The sequence below is a fragment of the Coffea eugenioides genome, chromosome 8, assembly GCF_003713205.1.
Source record: "Coffea eugenioides isolate CCC68of chromosome 8, Ceug_1.0, whole genome shotgun sequence".
Lineage (NCBI taxonomy): Eukaryota > Viridiplantae > Streptophyta > Magnoliopsida > Gentianales > Rubiaceae > Coffea > Coffea eugenioides.
In genome coordinates, this window is record NC_040042.1 from 1240477 (window position 1) to 1265098 (window position 24622).

General features: G+C 35.2%; 2 protein-coding genes and 1 pseudogene across 2 annotated transcripts; 1 reads left to right on the top strand and 2 right to left on the bottom strand.

Annotated features, from left to right (window-relative positions):
- The first annotated feature begins 4341 nt into the window (after nt 1-4341).
- Nucleotides 4342-7416, top strand: LOC113779389 (disease resistance protein RPM1-like). Its single transcript, XM_027324958.1, has one exon. The coding sequence runs from the start codon at nt 4531-4533 to the stop codon at nt 7414-7416; it is 2886 nt and encodes a 961-aa protein (XP_027180759.1). The 5' UTR covers nt 4342-4530.
- A 1218-nt stretch (nt 7417-8634) lies between these two features.
- LOC113779390 lies at nt 8635-13539 on the bottom strand (annotated as a pseudogene).
- Nucleotides 13540-16880: 3341 nt separating this feature from the next.
- On the bottom strand, nt 16881-24087 carry LOC113779391 (cytochrome P450 CYP72A219-like). The gene is made up of 5 exons (XM_027324959.1): nt 23808-24087; nt 23095-23315; nt 18014-18258; nt 17488-17851; nt 16881-17306 (listed from the first exon to the last, which is right to left on the bottom strand). Exons 1-5 carry the CDS (start codon nt 24085-24087, stop codon nt 16881-16883), a joined length of 1536 nt encoding a protein of 511 aa, XP_027180760.1.
- Nucleotides 24088-24622: the final 535 nt, after the last annotated feature.

Here is a 24622-nt window from a genome sequence, read left to right on the forward strand (position 1 = left end):
TAAACAAGTAATGTTGTACTACACTTTATTGTTTTGATAAACGTTTGTATATTGGTGTGAGTGATTTCTTCAACCTACCATCCACTTCAGTACATGCATTTGACCATTACCCACCCTGCATTATTGGATCATTATTAAACTTCAAATAAGTTAAACGGCCAGTTGCCATCAAATTTAACTGCTTGTTCAGTAATTCAAATATATTGTCAACAAATGAATTTAGCGGACAGATACCATGGGAATATGGAACCTCGAAGAAGCTGGAGGGTTTGTATCTTGCCCGGAACAGTTTAATAGCTGGCTTCCATTTGGAGGGAAATTCACTTTCCTCCGCATCACATGTTCCTGGAAACTCATAGCTGGCTTCCATTTGATTCAGAACTGTCATTTTTGTCATGAGGAGGAGGAGGAGGAGGAGGAGGAGGAGGAGGGATGCTGAGTTGCTCTGAACTGGAAAACTTGGTCAGACACTACTGCTTTATGCCTTGTTAAATAATTCGACATCATTGATTTTGCACGATGCTTCGACATCATTGCCCTCGTGGTCTTTCCTCTCTAACTACTAAAACACAGAGGTATGTTTATACCAAAAATTTGGTCAGACACCGTATTGGAGTGGTTTGTTCCTAAAGTTTCCATCCATTTTTATTACAAATACTAATATTGTGTTTGGATTGTATTTTTCATGATTTTTCATGAATTGGATTGCATTTTCCGTCATTTTTCATGGAAAAATTACTGTAGCGATTTGATATATGTGAGGGAAAAAGGTGATAGGGAAATGTGATCACAGAAAACGACAATATTTTCTGACGGAAACAAGCAATCCAAGCAGCGATTTGATATATGTGAGGGAAAAAGATAATAGGAAAATGTGATTACGGAAAACGACATAATTTTTTGACGGAAAACAGCAATCCAAACAAGGCGGGGCAAACCAAAAAAAGGAAAAAAAGAAAAGGCAGTTAGTTCCATGGAAGAAGGAGGAGGTTATAGATGTCGGCAGGGGGAGCGGAAGACCCTGTTGTAGTTTTATTTCTTCGTCAATGAAATCAATAATGTCCAGTCCAACTAGGGGTGTGCATCGAATTCGAATTCGGTAATTCGGAAGTTGAATTCGGAATTTTTCGGAAATTTGGCTTCAATTTCACCGACCGAATTCGATTTCGAAATGGCAACTTCCGAATTCGAATTCGCTGCCGAATTGAATTCGGAATTCGGTGAATTCCGAATTCACCGAATTCTTTTTTTTTTTTTTTTTGGCCCTCTCATTTCTTTCAAGAAACCTGTTCAAAAACAGTCGGAATAAAAAACAGAAACCTGTTCAAAGTAAATGCAGGAAATACAAAACAATTCCAGGAAATAATACAAAACAATTACAGTCCAAATCAGAGTCACTATGTAAATTCCAGTCCAAACAATTACAGTCCAAACCAGTCCAAACAATTCCAGCAATTACAGTCCAAACCAGTCCAAATTCCAGTGGTTTTCTTTGAAGGGACGACATCTAAAGCAACACACAGAGTAATTTTCTTACCCCCTAGCTTGTGATTTCTTTGACACCAAAGGATGATGCGAGCGATGCTAACTCCCTGACCACTTCTTTGCCAAATTGCTATGATTTGCTTCTAGTACTCGGTAGACCTTCTGAAAATTTTTTCGAAGTTATTTAGCTCCTCGTTGAGGGCATGGATTTGATCCTTGCTGGAGACCTTGATGACAGGGATAGTATTATATAGTAGTCCCTTGAGCAAACTCTCTACCTCGAGAAGCCAAATCTTTGCCAGTGACGAAGAGGAAGGTGATGAAGAGGCTGAGGCGATGAGGAAGGTGACGAAGGTGATGGAGAGGCGATGAGGAAGAGCCGAAGAGGGCGGCGGAAGAGCTAAGGTGACTGGTGAGTAAGTGAAAACTGAAAAGATTAGGGTTTTTGGCTTTCAATTTTAATTTCAATTATTAACTTATTTTATGTTATATAATATTATAATATATATTATATATGTATTGTTAAAAATTATTATATTATATATAAATATTATTCTTCGAATTCGATATCGAATTTTCAATTCCGAATTCCGAATTCGAATACCAATTCGAATTCGGTAATTCCGTTTTCAAAAATTATAGTTTCGAATTCGACCCGAATTCGACATATTCGAAATCGGAAATACCGAATTCACTACCGAATTACCGAACTTCCGAATTCGAACTTCCGAATTCAAATCGAAATCGATTTCGAAATCGAAATTTTTCGACTTTGCACACCCCTAAGTCCAACCGCGTTTTAACTTTATTCCTTTATCCGACCAAAGGACCCACAGTTGAAAGAAGGTCTGGAAGTGTGAACACCCAACCAACCAATTGCAGTCTTCTTAATAGCTTCCATGATTTTGTATTGTAGCAGGTAAGGCAGCTTCGTCTTTCAGACCAATTTATTGAAATGAATTCCTAACAAAATTTTAGGAATGGGTTCAAAAAAGTATAGGAAAAACACTTTAGTTAAAATGAATTGGAAACTAAATGTTTGTTTGGACAGCAGATTATTTGGTCAAATATATTTGTTTACATTCATCATTACAATTTCCAATACACCTTTTTATCTTTCTAATTACCTTTTTATCTCACATACATCACATCACAAAAAATGCTACAGTAAAAATATTTCAAATAATTTACAATCCAAATTTAGTTAAAAAATAAGTTTCCATATGAAAATATGTGATTCTTAAGAAAAAGAAAACGGCTCATGGCTATCTACATGAAAATGATAGGTGCAAAGTGTAGCAAGTTGAAATAAATCAAAAAATGACAAAAAATTGAAATTAAATGAAGGTAAGAAACTCATTTCTTTTCAATAACAATACAAAAGGATGCCAAACATCTAGGATGTTGGAAATTTTATTTTTTATTATTTTTTTCAACATTAAGAATAGCACTGTTCTATACTAACAGGACCGAATTGAATTACATAAGCAGCATCATCTAAACTATATAGATGCCTTGACACATCATCTAGATTTTTTTAATTATAGGTTGTGGGATTTGAATTCCTAACCTATAATCCGAGATTCTTGTGTGTAGTTTCTAGATCTTTAATTTACTTTGCATGATCTTTTGACTTGTGAAGTTATGAGTAGGATTATTTGCTTAGTAAGTTTGTTTCGATAGAGGATTATTTGCTAAAATTTATTTGCTTACATCATTATTATAATTTTCAACACACCTTTTTATTTTATCAATTACCTTTTTAACTCACATACATCACATTACAAAGAGTGCTACAGTAAAAATATCTCAAATAATTTACAATCCAAACAAAGCACTGAGTGTGTTTGGATAGGAGATTATTTGCCCAAATATTTTCAATACACCTTTTTATCTCACATATATCACATCACAAAAAGTGTTACAGTAAAAATATCTCAAATAATTTATAATCCATAATTTTCTTAATTAAGAATGATTTTTTTTTTCAAAAAAAATGAAGAAAACGAAAATAATATAGCTGCATACTAGAGTAAAAGAGAAAAAGAGGGCTTACATGCTCGTGTAGTATTATTTTTCTCTATTAATAGGCTTGGACAAATATTGATTAACAAAGTAAAACATCTCTACTCCAATATTTGAATTAGTCTGTGTCTAGATAATATATTTGAACATTAAAAAATATGTTTACATAGTTTTTGTGTATGTTTTAATGAGGATACACAGATACAAATGTCATTATGTAATTAGGATTAAAGTTTACAAAAATTAGTCCTCTGAAATCATTTACAATAATTGAAAAAATAAAGTTAGTTTCCAAACTAATATACTTTTAGGTCGTATAAAATTTTATTAGGCATGTTAGTTTTTAGACTTACAAGACATTTTATTTTTTAATTTCCAATCAAAAGATATATTAGATTATCAAATAATAGTTGATACACAAGTAATGAGACTAAAAAATTCAAGTGATACTCAATGGATTCCCTTTATTAATTGATTGTTTTGAGATACCACACTTTAGAGCAATATGTTTGGCACGAATCACCAAAATAAATAATTGCATAGTGGAAGGAAGGAAAATGCCAGCAGAAATTAGTCAGCAGAAGGGGCAAAACATTTTGCAGTAGTTTTATTTCTTCGTTAAAAGAAATCAATAATGTCCAGCCCAACCGCGTTTTAACTTTATTCCTTCCCCTCGTAAAGAACCCACTGTTGAAAGAAGGTCCCGAAGACATGTGCAAACACACAGTCTTCATGTGCAAACACACAGTCTTCTTAATGGCTTCCATGATTTTATATTGTGGCAGGTAAGGTAAGGCAGCTTCGTTTTTCACAATCATGTTTCTTGCTTTAGTTTCTTCTAATTGGCTAATTCTTTCTTTTTCTTTTTGATAAATACTGCACCATATAGCATCGAAGTTCATCAGCTTATGAATCTATAGCCTCCTCTTCCTTCTTCCTTTCAAGATACTGCAAGTGGGCTGTCCTATAAACCAGAAGCCGCCTTCCCCAACGTTCTTAAGTTAGAAAGAAAGACTGAAAATGGCAGAAACAGTTCTCTCTTTTGTCCTGGATCAACTGTCAACTTTTCTGCGCGAGGAGGGACGACTACTGGGAGGGGTTCGGCAAGAGGTTCAATTCATCAGGGATGAGTTGGAGCAAATGAGAGCTTTCCTGCAAGAGGCAGAAGCAAAAGAAGAAGATGCTCAACCCACGCTCCAACAATGGATCAAGCAAGTGCGAGATGCTGCTTATGACACTGAGGACATTCTTGATGAATTTTTAGCTCGCTTTGCTCGGCATCGCGCAACAGGATTCTACGGCTCTGTTCGGAGAATTTTCAGCTCCATCAAGAATTTGAGAGCTCGTCATCGAGTTGCTAGCGAAATACAAAGCATCAAGTCCAGAATCAAAAGTATTTCTGAAGCTCATCAAAGATACCAATCCGAATATGGTATCTCTGCCCCAGCGTCCAACTCACTTTCGGCTGTGAACAACACAACCTGGCGCTATAGCAGAGATGACGCACTGCTTGTGGAAGAAGCTAAATTAGTTGGCATTGACCAGCCCAAGAACCGTCTTATTTCTGAGCTCCTCGAAGGGGATGATCACCAACTGAAAGTTGTTTCAGTGGTTGGTATGGGAGGACTCGGCAAAACTACCCTAGTGAAAAGAGTCCACGAGGATCCTGAAGTCAGAAGGCATTTCCCAGTTCGTGCTTGGGTGACTGTCTCTCAAACATGTGACTTTCAGTACCTCCTGAAAGACTTGATTCGGCAGTTACACGAGGAAGGGAAGAAACCAGTCCCACAATCGATCGAGTCTTTGAATACCACTGGGCTGAAAAAAATTGTCAAAGATTTTCTTCAACAAGCTGGAAGGTATGCAATTGTTTTTGATGATGTATGGGACGTGGAATTTTGGAATACCATCAAATTTGCACTGCCCGAGAGTAGTTACGGCAACCGTGTCATGCTAACAACTCGGAAAGCTGATGTAGCCTCTGCCTCTTGTACAGAATCTCTAGGTTATATCCACAGAATGGAGTCATTGTCCTTTGAAGATTCGTGGACCCTGTTTTGTAACAAGATCTTTAAGGGAAATAGTTGCCCTGGCCATTTGATGGATGTTGCCAAAGGTGTATTGGATAAATGTGAGGGCTTGCCCCTTGCGATTCTTGCAATCAGTGGGCTTTTGGCTTTGAAAGATGTAAACAGAACAGAGGAATGGGAGATAGTTCGAGGCAGTCTTGGGGGTGAATTAGAAGGCACTGGTAAGTTGGACAGAGTTAAAAGGATACTCTCTCTTAGTTATGGTGATTTGCCTTGGCATCTAAAGACATGCCTGTTGTACACAAGTATCTATCCAGAGGATTATGAAATAGAATGCGAAGGACTAATTAATTTGTGGATTGCTGAAAGGTATGTCGAACGGAGAGAAGGAAGGAGTATTGAAGATGTAGCTTGGGGTTATCTCACTGAACTCGTCAATAGAAGCCTAATTCAAGTGACTGGTGTGTTTTACGAAGGAGCACCCGACACTTGTCGAATCCATGACCTATTGAGAGAAATTATTCTTCTCAAGTCCAGGGGACAAAACATGGTCACAGTTACTACCGGACAACCAACGATGTGGCCGTCTGAGAAGGTACGCCATCTAGTAGTTCATAGTAGTAGCAGTAACAACACCCAGCACCACCAACAAAGACCAAATTATTGCTTTGACCACTTTCGGTCATTCGTTACGATTGAATCCACGAACCAGCTACTATTCAAAACGCTGTTATCGGAAGTTTCAAGGAGTAGTAAGCTGTTAAAGGTTTTGGATTTGGGTGGTCAAGAGACCCAGGAGGAAATACCAAATGAGATTTTCAAGATGTTTCATCTCAAGCATCTGGATCTAGGTGGCACAGGAGTGGAGAGAGTCCCGAAAGCCATTGGAAAGCTTCAACATTTGGAGTATCTGGATTTGGGTCACACCAGAGTTAGGGAATTGCCCTTGGAAATCCTAAAGCTGCAAAAGCTTCGAGTTCTCAGAGTATATCAACCAGTTGATACTTCAGATGATGATTATGGATTTCATGGATTTAAAGCTCCCTCAAATATGGGAGGGCTTCTTGCCCTAGAAGAATTAAACTGCATAGATGCAAGTAGTGGATCCACAATAGTTAAGGAGATAGGAAAGCTGACCCAATTAAGAAAGCTATATATTACAAAGTTAAGAAGAGAAGATGGAAAGGAGCTCTGCTCCTCCCTTGCCAACCTCACCAGTCTTCGGGAATTAAGTGTTGATTCAATTGGAAAAGGTGATGATCATGATATAATCGATCTAAATCATCATCATCCTTCTCTTTCTTCTTTGTTTCTTCAATCTCTTCGTATGCTGTTTTTGTGTGGCCGCTTAGAAAAGATGCCACAATGGGTAGCTCGTCTTCACGGCTTGGTAAGAATAGATTTGGACTGGAGCAGGTTAAGGAGTGAGGAGGATCCGCTTGAATCCCTCCAACATTTGCCCAATTTGGGTGAAATTAATTTCTGTGGATCTTACCAGGGAGAAGAGTTGTGTTTCAAGGTTGGAGGGTTTCTAATGCTGAAGAGGTTGCACCTAAAGAGGATGGAAGGGTTGAGATGGATGAGAGTGGAGGAGGGTGCATTGCCTCGTCTGCATCTACTATTTCTGCAACAACTTCCATTACTAGAGGAGTTACCTTTGGGTATTCAGCACTTGAGCAATCTTCAGCGCCTGACTTTGTATGAGACGAGTTCTCAATTGAGAGAGAAGCTGTTAGAGAATCAGAAGGAAGAAAGTGAAGATTACACAAAAATCGCACACATTCCTGAAATTCTCATTGGTTACTATACAGATGATAGGAAATGGAGAGACCGCTGGCTGTGGGCCGAGAAGAAGAAAACATATAATCTTTCCTAGCAAGCAGCAACAGCAGCAATAGACGACATTGCATCTTTTTCCTTTTTTTTTTTTTCTGTATTTTACCTTATTTATTGTATACTACGTCGTGTATATTGTGTGATGTTGTTAACGACTTGATGTACTGTATATTACTCTTTTATTTTTATTTATTTTTTGTTTCTTGATCTTTTCTATAATTGATTTGGCAAACGATCAAGAGGACTGAGGGAACGTTAGAAGGAAAATAGTGTAGCATGACTCTAATTTTGAAACAATGAAAAAGGTGAAAAAGTGATTTGATATGAACAATGGACCGAGGGAATATATGACTCATTTTAAGTGATAGGCAGCCCCCAATCTGTTCTTTTCTGTCCAAATTTGCCAATGTTTCAATTCACATTTTGCATATGATATGAAATCATTCATTATTGACTAGTATAATTACTCCGTGCAATAAACTTACAATGTGTATCACTGTTTCTTAAAAACATTTTTACACTGGAATTAAAATTAAAAACTTCTTCTATTATTGGTAATTGAAATTAAAAATTACACATTTACACTTATATTTAACAATCATTTTCTTCATCTCCAATAATTTATGTTCTGCGTTTTCTGGTGTTTAGGAAAAAAAATGGAAACTAATTAGCGTTGTTTTATTTTGTTTTTTCCTCATCTTCTGTTGTCGAATGGAAGGCTAATTAATGCCAACGAGCAAAAGTGGAAACAAACAACTCGGGATTGCAAATTCTTGTAAATTAATGCATGCACATAATTTTTTTTTAACGCATGGATTAAATTTTTAAAAATCTCCGTTGGTAGAACTGACAATTATGCAAAACCAGTTTGGTCTAGATAGACCTGTCTTTCCTCTAACCCCTTATATTACTCAGTTTGGCTCCTCCGCCTTGTAGAATAGAATAGTATAGATGTTGTTGATTGACAAGGAAAAAAAAAAAACCAAAGAGTAAGAAGTCGTGATCAAACTGAAAGTTTTTAGTTATTTTTTAAGACTTATAGGTGGGACGAAAGGAATGGAGCCAATGTATGTGCATGTGAATTTAGAAATATTTGAGATAGGTACTCTGATATTATTGAATTGGTACCAATATTCAATGTAATTAACATGGCAAAGGGACTGCTCTAATTGACCCACAGAAATGCAAAATCCAGCCAAATCTCCACATGATCAGTAGTCACAGTAGTAATAAGCTCTTTTCTGTCCTGAAAGAATACTCAAATGGGCTTCAATATAAGTGGAGCTCCATGTTGTGGGTGAAGAGTAAGCCTGGTATAGGGAGCATGAGTGTATGAAGGTGAGAGCTTGAATGAGAAGTGCTGCAAAATCATAGCCAGAGCCAATTTTGCTTCTATCATTGCGAAGTCTAGGCCTAAGCAAATCCTTGGTCCCCAGCCAAAGGGATAAAATGCCAATTGCTCCCCTGATGCCTTGGAAACTCCTTCAGCAAACCTCTCTGGATTGAATTCTTCTGCATCATCTCCCCAATACTCGGGATCATGATGCAACAGCATTATTGGTAGGTAAACTTCAACCCCTGCAGGGATGGAAATGGCCCCTACCTTAGTTCTTTGGACGGTATATCTCACCGTGCAAGTTACCGGTGGATATACTCTTAGGACTTCAAACAACACCATTGTAACCTACAAGAACAATTTCGACCACATTATGCATAGTGGTAAATTAAGCAATTCTTACACAGTAGTAGTCCCCGGTTAATAGATAGCAACATTAAGAGACGATGGGGAAAGTTTCATGCTACCTTTTACTAATGAAATAGAACACATCAAAAGATTTCTATGTATCTTGGCGATCAAGCTCGCAAAGATGAAAAGAATTGGAGTCAACAACATATTCACACTTACAATATTGAGCCGGTGCAAGATATCCATCTCAGGGGGGGACTTTCCACAAATTCGTAGAACCTCTTGTCTGGCTTTCTCTTGCCAGGCCGGATGCATAGACAGGAGTATGAGGGTCCATGTAAGCCAGAGAGCAGTGTTCTCTTGGCCGGCAAGGTAGAACTGCTTACACTCCTCTATTACATCCTCAATTGTCATGTCATTTCCCTTTTCTTCTTTGCATTGCAACAGCAATCCAAGCAGATCAGCATTACCTGCTTCGCCATCTTGCATTGCCTTTTGCTTCTTGCAAATTAGATCTCTTAACATTGCTTTGATCTCTATATCCACCTGATATCTCCTTCTATTCTTCTTAGTTGGTAGAAACCTGTATAACCAACCGTTCAAGCAAATTTAGAGATAAAACAAATGAATTGCTCAAACATATGTGAGGAGTGACTATTTTTTGCTAACATTATAAAGATTCGTCCATAGATTGCATTGATTTTTTTACCTTATAAAACAGAACACAAAAAATTGAATCCGAGCTATGATTTGTTTCTTTCTAATTTACAAATGGAAATCTACCTGAGTCCTGGGAGGTACAAAGCTCGATATGCTTCACTTGCCAGCACAGCTTGCTCTTTTTGATGTTCAAAGATCTTCTTTCCTTCTTTATAGCTACTTCCGAAGGCTGCTCTAGAAATCACATCTGCAGAAAGACCATGCAATTCAGAATTGATATCAATTTCGCTTCGTCCATCGGCTGCAAGCAGCATCTTCCATCGATCAATGAGATTGCAACAACTTACTAAAACCTGTGGTACCATTCCCTGTTTCCAAAATTACATAGGCATGAAGTTCAATTATTAGTTAAGGCATGCAACTTCATCGAGATAATGCTCTTGTGCTTTTCCTTCGCATTACTTGCAGAATTATGATAAAGTTGTCCCCGAATGACAATAAAGTTAATAGTTGGCCACCAGGGAGAGTTTTAAAACTCTCCTTGGATATACATCAAGAGATCAAATCCCTTAACCTGTATTATTGTCCAGGATTTTGTGAAAATTTTCGTTTGGTCTTGTGGTGATTTAGTTACATTCGAGTTCCCTTTTGACCCTCTTGGATCCACTTTTTCCCCTTATTGTAGAGTGGGAGTAGGTTTGGAATAAAATTTATCATGTTCGGAAAAAAAAAATGGCAATAAAGTTCATGCAGGTTTTTAACATTTGATGAAATTTTTGAGGAACATGTATCGTTTGATGAATAGCTATTTTGACATCAGATTCAGAAATGTTCTTTTTAAGGTTAAGTAGATCTACCTCTTCTAAGGTTTAACCAAATTACTAGATAAGCCTTGTAGTTTGACCAAATTACAATTGCCCCCTTATGAGTAACAATATTCAAACCTAATTGACGGTAGTAGAGAAATGACAAAATTGCGCTCTGCAAAATCCTATATATTATCTCCTTTGAGGTTTGTCCGAATTACGAAGAAAGACCATAAAATTTTAATGCCCAATCATTTTTTATTGAAAAAAGCCTCTTAATGTGATCCAAGAAAAAATAAAACTCAAACTAAAAGAAAACAATCAATTACTAACTCTTATGAAATGAAAACTTAAAAAAAAAATCTTACTTCTCCTCTTTTTCTTCTATGGTTTATTTCAGCCACCACTAGACTTTCTCAACCCATTATTCTATATATCAATTATCAAATTTATTTAAAAGTAAAATCTAGAATGCAATAATAATTTTTAGCTAGAAAAATGTGGTTTTTATATAAAATATAATTCAAAATTTTATCCTTAATATTTGATGAGTATCTTTGTTGGATTTTTACTTCTAACTAGGTATATAGAGGTGGATTTAAATTAATATTTATTTCCTTCTATGGAAAACAGAACTTGAGTATTTGCCAATTTACATGAAAAAGGGTTTTTTAATAGAAAAGTAGTAATAATAGTGTTTTAAGAAAATGTATCAATGACCAAAATGCTATGACTTACACTTATTGTAACCTAATGGTTGGAAAAAACTTGTAACTAATGAAAATTTTTAGAATTTTGCAATTTACTAAGACAGAACGCTAATTTAATAAAATTTTGGCTATTTAAAGCATTCGACTAATTTGTATAAACTGTAGCATTCATTTTGTCATTTGGACAAGTCTCAGAGGGTAAATATCATTTGAGAAAAACCTCAAGGGAGGTAATTGTAATCAACTCAATTTACAAAAGGGCGATTCGGTACTTTCAGACATATATTTTTATTGATGTAAGCATCATTTTTAACGACAATTAATAGGGGGAATTTGTGGGATTTGACTGTAATTTGGTCAAATCACAGAATTTATTTGGTAATTTGGTTAAATTTTAAGAGGGTTAGATGTAATTTACCCTTCTTTCTATTGCAATGTATTTAATGGAGAAAGCCTGATAAAGTTTCATATTCTTTTTGTAAGAAAAATTTTGAAACTCTTTGTCAAAACCAAAGGGCTAATTGCTATTTGCACCTAAAGCTATTATTCCTTTACTTTGAACCCTAAGTTATCAACAATAGCAATTAACTAACTTATACACGCAATTTATTGTACATTTATTAAATCAATCGAAAATCAGGAAACTTTGATAGCATATTTTGAACAATAAAACTTTAATACCTCTAATGATCTTTTTTTGACAAATATTTTACAAAAAATTATTAGGTTATAGTTGTGTTGAATAGTCCGCAATATGTTGATAATATAATGCACCAAAGTGCTAAAATTAAAAGTTTTGGGACAAAGTGCAAATTGGACATAATTCATCAATGCCTAAAATCCTAAAGGTTATTTTCCTCCCTTTCCTTTGGTTCAAATTATTTATAAGCCAGTTCAAGCCCTGCAAACCAACCCAACCTGACGGAGTTGGCCACTTGGAAGGACTTGGATGTAGGTTGGGGGGTTCTAAACCCCCAACTTGCATTTCAATTCAGAATTTCTTGAAATTTCACTAGGACGTATAGTACACGTGTCTGGTTTTGTAATGGTTTAGTTTCTTTTAGTCCACCATTGATTCCTTTGGATTCACCCGCACCCTTTAGTTTAGAGTCGGAGTAGGAGAATATTAGAAATTATATTGTCAACGGAAAAAAAAAAAAGAGTTCAAGCTTCTTTTTTTTTTGGTGGTACATAGTTCAAGCCTATTTCCTTTTCCTCTTTCCATTGCACATACAACGGAACAGTAAATTGTTAATCTTGCAGGAAGGCTAAATCCCTTATTTATAACAAAAAGCAGAAACTACCTTCCAAGGTTGTCGTGATGGAATGCAGGGATAATTAATCTTCTACGCTTGGCCCATTCCTCCCCTTCCAAGGTTGAGAGTCCCAGCGTCAAAAGATTAAAAAGAGGGTTCGGTGGAGGTTTTTGGAAGTGACCATTCTTGTTGTTTAGTATCAGCCTCACCAGCTCTGCCTTCCCCAGTATCAATCTTGGCCTTGTTCCATTCCAACTCAGACATACTTTACCTATTTTTGCAATTTAAAACCATACCTCCTTCAATATATCACAAGTCAACGGAGCCATGATCTCCTTGCAGAAATATTTTTTGAGCTAATTTTTATGACATGCCAAATTCTATTACTAGTTTTCATATCCCATGTAATTTAAAATCATCTCCATAGAGTCAGTTAGGCGCAGGTATGACTAAAAATCTCACAAAACGGTAAATGCATTGTTCTTGATAAGTATCATGCATGTATCAAATAAAACTAAAAACATAACAGGATAAATCCCTTATTTTCATGCGTTCTGTTAACATTTATGCGTCACTTGATCACCTGTAATACATATACAATACATTCCTGATTTGTTCTCTTTTAATTACAATTATATAAATCCTTATACGTTGAAATGGGAAGATCCATGAAGGTTTCTCCAAGAGGCTAGAGAAGAAATGATCAGTACTGGATGATTGAAAAAATCAGAAAAGAATGCAGGGACAGACAAAGTTGATCTAACCACATGTCCGCACAATTTGATGAAGCAAAGGGTCGACACGAGGTATAATTTCGTGGTTCAAACTCATGGGAATGGACCATGCTTCTATCATCAGCTTCTTGGTAGCTAGCTTGTCCCCATAAGGAAAATTGTAAGATCTTCCTCCAACCCCTTGTTGCTTCAATTCTTTCTCAATCAATTTGGGTGTCCACCAAAGAGAATAGACAAGTTTCAGGATACACAAAGAAGCCAAAAGAGCAGAAAAGAAAGCTAAGAGGACCATCAAAGTGGGCGCTTCCATGGTGCTAACTACTTTGTGGATGCAGAAGCTTTGGATGTTCTCGAGGAAATTTATAGGGGTTACTTCTATTTTGTACTCTGCAATTATATCTTAATTTCTATTTTGATTCCTAGTTTATACATTGGGACACTTTAGATCTTAAACTATTAAAACCGTAGCAAGTAAGTTGAATCGTTACAAAAACCCCAAAGCTAACGGAATAAGTCATTTGAGTAGTGCGATTACAGGTTGTAAAATCAGATTAATAATAACCAGAAAGAATTCTAAAATTTAGGGAAAGAAAGGATTTTGGGATACAAAGTGGGAACTAGGGTATAGTTTAGTTATTAAACTGTCTGTATTTAGAGTTTATGGACTAAAATGGGAATCAGTATATAGTTTCAAAACCAAAATACCCCAATTTAGAGTTTAGGAACTAAAGTAAAAAATGGAGTATAGCTGAAGGCTGCAAAATGAAATTAACTAAAATTTATAGAGGTTGGTATAAAAAGGGAAAATTTTCAAAGACCTCTTCTAAGGTTTTCAAAAAATTTTCTTAACTCCCATGAGAATTCTAGAATTGCATCTAGCCCCTTATTTCTAATACCAATGTAACAATTTTAACTCAAATCCATAAAAAGTCTATTTGAAATGCTAAAAGGTGTTTCATCACAAAATTATCAAGTTAGTATACAGTTTCCTAAGAAGAACAATTAAACATACTAGACCAAATCCTTAGACATTCTGCACACTATTTTCTTTCATTTTTCTCTTTGGGTTTTTATTCTTCTTTCTTTGGGTCTTGGGAAAAAAAGCCAAGGGTGTTGAGGACAGCACATCTAGAAGCGTTCATATGTTCAAGGAACCAATCATGACTTCAAGAATTTGGATTTACAGTCTTGAAGTACATTTAAATTTTAAACCTTTATTTCCTCAATGTACTACATTATATGATACAACAACATTTAAATTTGTTATTTTGATTCGCAATCAAGAAAGTTTCTATACAACCAATCAATTACTCATCGTTGAACTTTAAATCACAAGAGATGGCAACGGAGACGAATACCCACGAATATAGAAATGGGACGGGGGTCGAGGGGCGGAGGTTGGAGGATTTTTCTCCACCGCCTCAAATGGGGTGGGGGATGGGGGGAACATACCCCCATTTCCATCTCCTGTCCCCTGCAGCACCTAAATTTCAACATAGTACAACATTCATGTATATTTTTATATGTACAACATGAAATAAATGCTATATTATTGTTTTTATATAATATATTTGCACGAATTAAGTAATATGTTATGTTGTTATGATAAAATGATGTAATATTTTGATAAAATTTTAAAAAAAAATGATTAATAAAATTATTATTAGATCTATATAAATAGAAAAAAGTTAAATCAAATAAAAATTAATAATGATAGTGAGACGGAACGGATGCACCCGGAGAGTATGGGTAGGGACAGGAGTTGGTGAGCAGGCGAGGGGAAGGGCGGACGGGGGAAGGCTTTTTCGGCTCCAAAACCGCCTGTTGCCGTGAACGACCCTTATTCGCTTGTTCGCTGGTTACATCGATCCTCGCCACTTTTCTACATCATATGTAGTACAATCTCTGAGGCCTAAATTAGTATCCCACTAGCAAACAAGTAATATTGTACTACACTTCATTGTTTTGATAAATGTTTGTACATTGAGAATTATTCATCTGCGAATTTTATTTACGAGTAGGTGTGCTTTGGCATAAATAACGCATTCATTTGAATATCTAATCACAACGAGGTTGGATAAAAAATTGGTGTGACTGATTTCTTCAACCTACCATTACTCACCCTGCATTATTGGATCATTATTTAACTCATCAAGCTAATGTTGAACAGAACCTGCAATCACGATGCTGTACAGTACATATGGATAGAAAAATTTGTACTGATCCATTCATAGCTCGTGGATAAAACAAAGCATTTATTCTCTTGATAAGTAGTTTCGAAACGAAATTTAGAAGTAATGTTTGGCCCTTGGGGTCGTTTTGAAATTTGATCCTCAATGAGTAGGGAAATTTGATGAAATAGTTGTTGTTTATGGTCCCTTTATGCATCTCTCTTTCTCTTCTCGTCGCCTTTGGGTCGGTTTTTGTCCATTTGAAGAAAAAACTAAATCCTCAAAAACTAAATGAGCATCAAAGTTTAGGTAAGAAGTCGTGATTAAACTGAAAGTTATTAATTCTTTTCTTAGGACTTAGAGGTGGGACGAAAGGAATGCAGCCAATGGATGTACCTGTGAACTTAGAAATATTTGAGACAGCGACATTTTCCGACTTATTGCATTTGTTTTTGGAGATAAGTTAAGTTCAACATTAAGAGCAACTCCACTGTGGCCGTTTAATGAGTATCACAGGCATCATCAAAATGATGCGTATAAACGCTGTTGAAAAAGAGGAGATAGTATACCATTTTTTTTTGCAACAGATAAATTTGGTTAAACATAGACAACGACAAAAATTTCATGGTTTAAGTTAATGTTCTTTTTTTTTTCAACGGTCATTTTTTGGTTCTCTTTATATGAACACACAAGACGCTTTTTTTTTTTTTTTCATATCTCACTGTTCTACTCTATTATTTCTCTTGCTCTCTCACTCATTTTGCTCAACCTCTTTGCACAATTTTCTAAAATTTCAATATATTGTTATTATGGATGAGAATTTTAGTAGTTTTAGAAATATATTAAATACTCCAAATATAGAAAATTCATCCTCCTCACAAAATCAAAACCACCAAAATTTTCCAAATTACTACATAATTATTTTTCAAAAAATAACAATATATTATTTTTTGAGAGATAGAAAGAGACATATTGTTCAAACTCAGAAATTTATAATAATTTTTTTTTAGAAAATAAAAAATCCAAAAGGTAAAAAATTAAACAAAGTTAATAGTTTATTTTTTAAAAATAATGAAATTATTTTTAAAAAATTACTTTATTTATTTACGGGATATGAGTTGTGCATTATTAAAATAAATGTTTGATTTGATTATGGACCCATACTATTATATCGTGTGGAATGTAATACATTGTGAATGAAAATATAATAAAAAAAGAAATGGTGGAATGCAATCCACTGTAGATGCCCTAAATATGTGCAAAAACTTGCACCTTATATGTCCAAGTGGTACTTTGATATTCTTGAATTGGTCCGAATTTTTAGTTCATGCGGTTTCAAATATTTAATAATGTAATTGCCATGGCAAAGGGACTGCTCTAATTGACCCACTGAAATGCAAATTCCGGCCAAATCTCCACATGATTATTTACCAATGTGTAGTCACCGTAGCAATAAGCTCTTTCTGTCCTGAAAGAATCCTCAAATGGGTTTCAATATAATCGGAGCTCCATGCTGTGCCTGAAGAGTAAATCCGGCACAGGGAGCATGAGTGTATGAAGGTGAGAGCTTGAATGAAAAGTGCTGCAAAATCATAGCCAGAGCCAATTTTGCTTCTATGATTGCGAAGTCTTGGCCTATGCAAATCCTTGGTCCCCAGCCAAAGGGATAAAATGCCAATTGATCCCCTGATGCCTTGGAAACTCCTTCAGCAAACCTCTCTGGATTGAATTCTTCTGCATCATCTCCCCAATACTCAGGATCATGATGCAACAGCATTATTGGTAGGTAAACTTCAACCCCTGCTGGGATGGAAATGTCCCCTACCTTGGTTCTTTGGACCGTATATCTCACCGTGCAAGTTGCCGGTGGATATAATCTTAGAACTTCAAACAACACCATTGTGACCTACAAGAACAATTCATAGAGGTAAATTAAGCAATTCTCCCACAGTAGTAGTCACTGGTTAATAGATAGCAACACCAAGAGATGATGGGGAAAGTTTCATGCTACCTTTTGCTAAGGTAATAGCGCACAGCAAAAGATTTCTTTGTATCTTGGACTGACTCAACAACATATTCATACTTACAATTTTGAGCCTGTTCAAAATTTCTCTGTCAGGGGCTGTCTTTCCACAAATTTGGAGAACTTCTTGCCTGGCCTTCTCTTGCCAGTCCGGATGCATGGACAATAGGATGAGGGTCCATGAAAGCCAATTAGCAGTGGTCTCTTGGCCGGCAAAGTAGAACTGCTTACACTCCTCTATTACATCTTCAATTGTCAGTTCATTTCCCTTTTCTTCTTTGCATTGCAACAGCAATCCAAGTAGATCAGCATTACCCGCTTCGCCATCCTGCATTGCCTTTTGCTTCTTGCAAATTAGAACTCTTAACATTGCTTTGATCTCTGTGTCCACCTGATATCTCCTTCTATTCTTCTTAGTTGGTAGAAACCTGTATAAGCAACCGTCCGAGCAAATTTTAGACATAAAATAAATGAAGACTCATCTATAGACTGCAATCACTGCATTGATTTTTTTACCTTATAAAACAGAACCCAAAAAGTTGAATTCGAGCTATGATTTGTTTCTTTCTAGTTTACAAATGAAAATCTACCTTTGTCCTGGGACGTACAAGGCTCCATATGCTTCAGTTGCGAGCGCCGCTTGCTCTTTTTGAAGTTCAAAGATCTTCTTTCCTTCCTTATAGCTACTTCCAAAGGCTGCTCTAGAAATCACGTCTGCAGAAAGGCGATGCAATTCGGAATTGATATCAATTTCGCTTCGTCCCTCAGATGCAAGCAGCATCTTCCATCGATCAATGAGATTGCAACAACTTGCTAAGACCTTTGGTACCATTCCCTGTTACCATAATTACACAGGGATGTGGTTCACGTCAATTAATACTCAAGGCATGCAACTTTCATCGAGATAATGCTCTTCCTTAGCATAACTTGCAGAATTATGATAAAGTTGGCTGCCGAATGACAATAAAGTTATTGCATATTTTTAAGATTTCATGAAATTATTGAGGAACATGTATCTTTGGTGGGTAAGCATTTTGACATCAGATTCACAAATGTTCTTTTTAAGGTTAATTAGACCTACTCCCGGGGTTTAAGCAAATTACTAGGTGAACCTCGTAGTTTGACCAAATTACAATTGCCCCTTTATGAGTAACAATATTCGAACATAACTAACAGTAGTAGAGAAATGACAAAATTTCGCTCTGCAGAAAACTGCATTATCTCCTTTGAGATTTGTCCAAATTACAAAAAGGACTTTATAATTTGCCAAAATGCAATTTAAGATTTTAATAGCCAACCACTTTTCTTTTTTTAAAAAAAAGCCCCCTTAATGGGATCCAAGAAAAATAAAACACAAATAAAAGAAAACAATCGATTACTAACTCTTAAGAAATGAAAACTAAAAAACCTCTTACTTTCTCCTCTCTTTTTTTTTCTATGGCTTATTTCGTTCACCACTAAACTTTCCCAACCCATTATTCCATATATCAATTATCAAATTTATTACAAAGTAAACTCTAGATTGCAATGATAATTTTGAGCTAGACTATGTGGTCTTTTACTCATAATATAATTTAAAATTTTATCCTTAATATTTATTTGCTTTTTTAGAAAAAGAATTTGAGTATTTGCAAATTTACATGAAAAGGGTTCTTTTATAGAAAAATAATAATAATGGTTTATAAAGAAAATGTATCAATAACCAAAACACTATTATTAATGATGTCATATGACTACGGATTTTGTTACACTTACAGTTGTAACCTAATGGTTGGAAAAAAATTATTAATTAATGAAAATTTTTAGGATTCAAAGCATTAGACTAATTTGCATAAGCTATAGCATTCATTTTGCCATTTGGACAAATCTCAGGAGGTACGTGTAATTTGGAAAAACCTCAAGGGAGGTAATTATTATCAACTCAATCTAGAAGGGGTATTTTGGTACCTTTGGACATATTTTACTGATGTAAGCGTCCTTCCTAACGACAATTAATGGGGGATATTTGTGAGATTTGACTTTAAGTTGGTCAAATCACAGGATGCATTTAATGAAGGATGTCCGGTAATGTTTCACTTTCTTTTCTTAAAAAAATTTTGAAACTCTGTGTCAAAACTGAAGGGCCAATCGCAATTTGCACCTTAAACTATTATTCCTTTACCTTGCACCCTAAGTTATCAACTTATACAATCAATTTATAGAACATTGATTAAATCAGTTAAAAATCAAGAAATTCTAAAGGTTATTTCTCTCTCTCTCTCTCTCTCTTTTGTTCAAATATTCTAGAAGGGATTTAAGCCTTGTTAACCAACCCAAACCAATTGAGTTGGCCACTGAAAGGGCTTTAAGTCCCTCGTGTGTAGATTGAGGGCTCTTAACCCCCAAGTTGCATTTCAATTCAAGATTTCCTAAAATTTTACTGGAATATATAATGCACTCATTTAGTCGGAGGGGATTTAGTCTCCTCTGGTCCACTATTGACCCTTTGACACTTATCTCCCTCTAGTGTAGAGTAAGAGTAGAATTATATTAGAATTATTGTGTTAAAAAAAAAGAGTTCAAGCCTTTTTTTTTGGGTGGTAGATAGTTCAAGCCTATATGTTTTCCTTACTTCTCCGACCAGTGCACATGCAGTGGAACAGTAAATTGTAAATCTTGTAGGAAGAACAAATCCCTTACTTGTGTTAAGATATGCCAACTTTTCCTACAGATTTGGCTGGATTATGTTTGGTATCAAAATAATTTAGTTATTAGAAAAGTAAGGATATTTGTTAACCAAAGATCATGTTGGTTTGTTAACAAATATGTTAGCTAAGATTTGCTGGTAGAAAACGATTATATTTTGTTAAGAATTTTAGGATAATTGTTAGTTGGATATTTTGCTAGTTTGTTTTATGTAATCACTATAAATGGTGAGTTTATGAATGAATAACATAAGTTTATTTTCTAGTTTCAATATAAGTCTCTTATAAGCCTTTTTGCAGCACTAACGTGTTGTTTCTTTCTTAGTTTATGTCCCAAAAATCCAACAAAGTGGTATCAAGAGCCTATATCTTAAGGGTCTGAGTCTTTTTTTTTTTAGAGTGAGTACATTGGTGAGGATCCTTTATAAGTTCAAAACCATGATAGGAAAGAACTTTTTGTCAAATGTTTCAACTTTTAGTGGTGAAACTTACCAAATTTGGCCCATAAAATTTTGGACTTATTTGGTAGTCAATGATCTATGGGATATGGTGGAGACGAATTTTGTTTTGCCAGCATTTTGAAGAGCTGATGGATACACAAATTAGAGACCACAGAATTGCAATTGGACAGAGATTCAAGGCCAGTATTCACATATCAGTTTTTTATGCCGTTTTCACAAGGATAATGACTAATGATTTGATTGAGAATAAAATTATTCTCAATTAAAATAAAAAAAAAAGTTCCACTATGAATTGGTCAGATTTTGACAATTCTAAAGTGGAACATGATGATGAAATCAAGAATTCAGATCCTGAAAAAAATTCAGGAGGAGATCATTGATAAGTCAGGAGGTATCAAATTGATTCCTGATATTTATCAAGATCATAATATTGCTGTTTTTGAGTCTACAGGTTTTGATGGTGATGACAAAATGAAGAACCATGCAGAATTTCATATTTTCTGTGCAAGTTCAAATATTGTCGAAAGGTGTTTCACTTTGAATCTATGAAAAAGTTATTTGTAAACATAAAAAAAGCTATCTTTTATTTGGAGTATGACATGAGAAGACAAAGAAGTAGTTTGTTGCAAGACTAATATTTAGCTTGTATAAAAACCTAAAAGAAGAAGTTCATTGCAAGTCTAATAATCAGTTGCAGAATTTCTTACTAAAGTCTTGTCCAAAACAAGATTCAAAGATTTGAGAAGACAATTCAAAATCTGCAGCAAAAATGGCAAGGAGGAGTGTTAAGATATGCCAACTTTTTCTACAAATTTTGATGGATTATGTTTGGTATCAAAATAATTTAGTTATTAGAAGAGTGAAGATATTTGTTAACCAAATATCAGTTAATTTGTTAACAAATATGTTAGCTAAGATTTGCCAGTAGAAAACGATTTTTTTTTTTTTTTGCTAACGGAGTGGGTGTCCGGGTCAATTCTTATGGGACCCGACTAATCTCACTCCAACCCGGGAGGAGAGGCCCCTTCCCCCCGAACACGGTAACCGCTGGGACTCGATCCCTGGTGGGAAGCAATGTTTTAAAACCCGGACCGTCAATTGAACCGGTGAGGTGAAAGGGTCGAGGTTCAACCGGTCGGACCGGTTCAACCTCGGTTCAATGAATTTTTTTAAAAATAATTTATATAAATATATATATGCACAAAATAAGACATGCAATGGACTAATTTAAAACTTTATATGATGAAAAGTTCACTATTTTTGAATAATTTGGATTTTCAAAAATAAATTTTTAAAATTATAAGTTAAAACAAATAAATTTCATCTCAATTTCAATTATATCTACAAAAAAAATCTTAAATCCAACCCAAAAATATCACAATATTTTGAAATTATACAAATTCACGTCTATGAGAATTTGATATTGTGAACTTAAATTTTAATTTACGTCTTTGAGATTTAAAGATTGTAATTTAAAAAAGAAAGTTTGGAGTTCGAAAGAAGTTAAGAGAATTGAAAATATAAATGCAAACTTGATAAGAAACAAAAAATGAGATAAAAGTGAGTGGTTGTGGCATTAAATAATTTGGGTTAAAGAAAAATAATTCTTTTTTAACTTTTTCCAATTTAATGGGCAAAAACAAAATTAAAAGATAGAAGAAACCATCAATAAATTAAAACTAATGAGGTTTGATTAAAAATGGAAGTGACAAAAGAAAAGATGAGGGAGAAAAGAAAGAGTTGAAGATTAAAAAGAAAGAGTCATGAGAGGATGAGATTTTGTAAGAAAAATGGAAAAATGAAATATAGATGTTTGTTTTATATAAATAAGTTATCAAAAAAAGCAAATAAGATGTGATGGTGCAATGGTTACTACATTGGTCTTCTATTACAAAGGTTTTGAGTTCGAATCTTGATAGAAGCATTTTGCCAAAAAAAAAAAAAAAAAAAAAAAAAAAAAAAAAAAAAAAAAAATTCAAAACCGGTTCAATCCGGTTCAACACGGGTCACCGGTTTTCCCGGTTTTTACCGGGTTTGACCGGTTCTCTGGCAAAGTCAACCAGAGCATAGAACCGGACCGGTGCCATGGCCGGTTCGCGGTTCAACCGGTCGAACCGGCCGGTCCGGTCCGGTTTTCAAAACATTGGTGGGAAGCTGGACAACGACTTCCAAGGGACTGTCGTGACCAAACGAGCTGTCCAAGAGGGGCACAAACCACAATTGTGGCAAATTGGTGGGAGGCAAAGTTTACCAAAGCCTTTAAGGCTTGGTGGTGGCCATCAGTCTAAGGCTGATGGTTAGAAAACGATTATATTTTGTTGAAATTTTTAGAATAATTGTTAGTTGGATATTTTATTAGTTTGTTTCATGTAATCACCATAAAAAATGAGTTTATGAATGAATAACATAAGCTTATTTTTTAGCTTCAATATAAGTTTCTTATAAGTCTTTTTTGCAGCACTAAGGTGTTATTTTTTAATTTATACCCCAAAAAACCAACAACTTGTATCATAAATCAGAAACTACCTGCAGCTTCTCGTGATGGAATGCAGGGGTAATTATTCTTCTATGCTTGGCCCATTTCTCCCCTTCCAAGGTTGTGAGTCCCAGGGTCAAAAGATTTACAAGCGGGCTCTGTGGAGTTCTTTGGAAGTGACCATTCTTGTTATTCAGTATCAGCCTCACCAACTCTGCCTTCCCCAATATCAATCTTGGCATTGTTCCATTCCAACTCAGACATACTTTTCCTATTTTTGCAATTTAAACCCATGCCACCATCAATATATATATGCTCCTCAATGATATTACAACACAAGTCAACGGAGCCATGATTTCTGCTTTTTCTGGGCAGAAATATTTTTTAAACTAATTGTCATAACATGCCAAATTTTACTACTATTTTTCATATCACATGTAGTAAGTTTTACTCATCTTCCATATAGCAGTCAGGCGCACATACGACTAAAAGTCTAATAAAACAGTAAATACTTTTGTTCTTGACAAGTATCATGCATGCATCAGATAAAACTGAAAACATAACAGGATAAATCCCTTATTTTCATATGTTCTAATGACATTTATGCGCCACTTGATCACCTATAATACGTGTAGAATACATTCCCGATTTGCTCTTTATAAATCCTTATATGTTGAAATGGGAAGATCCAAGAAGGTTTCTCCAAGAGGCTAGAGAAGAAATGATCAGAAAAGAATGCACAGACGGACAAAGTTGATCTAACCATATGTCTGCACGATTTGATGAAGGAAAGGGTTGGCACGAGGTATAATTTCGTGGTTCAAACTCATGGGGATGGACCATGCTTCTAGCATCAGCTTCTTGGTGGCTAGCTTGTCTCCACAAGGAAAATTGTAAGTGGTTCCTTCAATCCCTTGTTGCTTCAATTCTCTCTCAATCAATTTGGGTCTCCACCAAAGGGAATAGACAAGTTTCAGGATACACAAAGAAGCTAAAAGTGCAGAAAAGGAAGATAAGAGGACCATCAAAGTGGGGGCTTCCATGCTGCTAACTACTTTGTGGATGCTGAAGCTTTTGGGTGTTCTTGAGGAAGTTTCGTGATGCTAAATACTATGAAGAACGTTTCTATACAATGGCTCATCGTTGACCTTTGAACCACCCCACCGGCCCACCCTGATTCCTTCGCTGGTTGCATCATTATGTATAGGATTTCAGAGGCTTAAATTAATATCCCACAAGTAAACTAGTAATATTGTACTGCATTTTTGTTGTTTTGATGAATCTTATTAAGAATTATTCATTTAGTACATGCATTTGACCATTACCCACCTTGCATTATTGGATCATTATTAAACTCATCAAACTATTAATGTTGAATTGAACTAATGTTTCGGATCTGTCTTCAGCTTATTAAATTTTTCCAGTTTTCTATCAATAAAAAAGAGAGCTAATGTTGACTTGAACCTGCCATCAAGATGCTGTACAGTACATATCCTATTAAAATTTAACTAAGTGTGCTTATGCTTAAGTAAATTCTGTACTATAGATACCCTATTCAATGGATTAATTCCGTTTTGT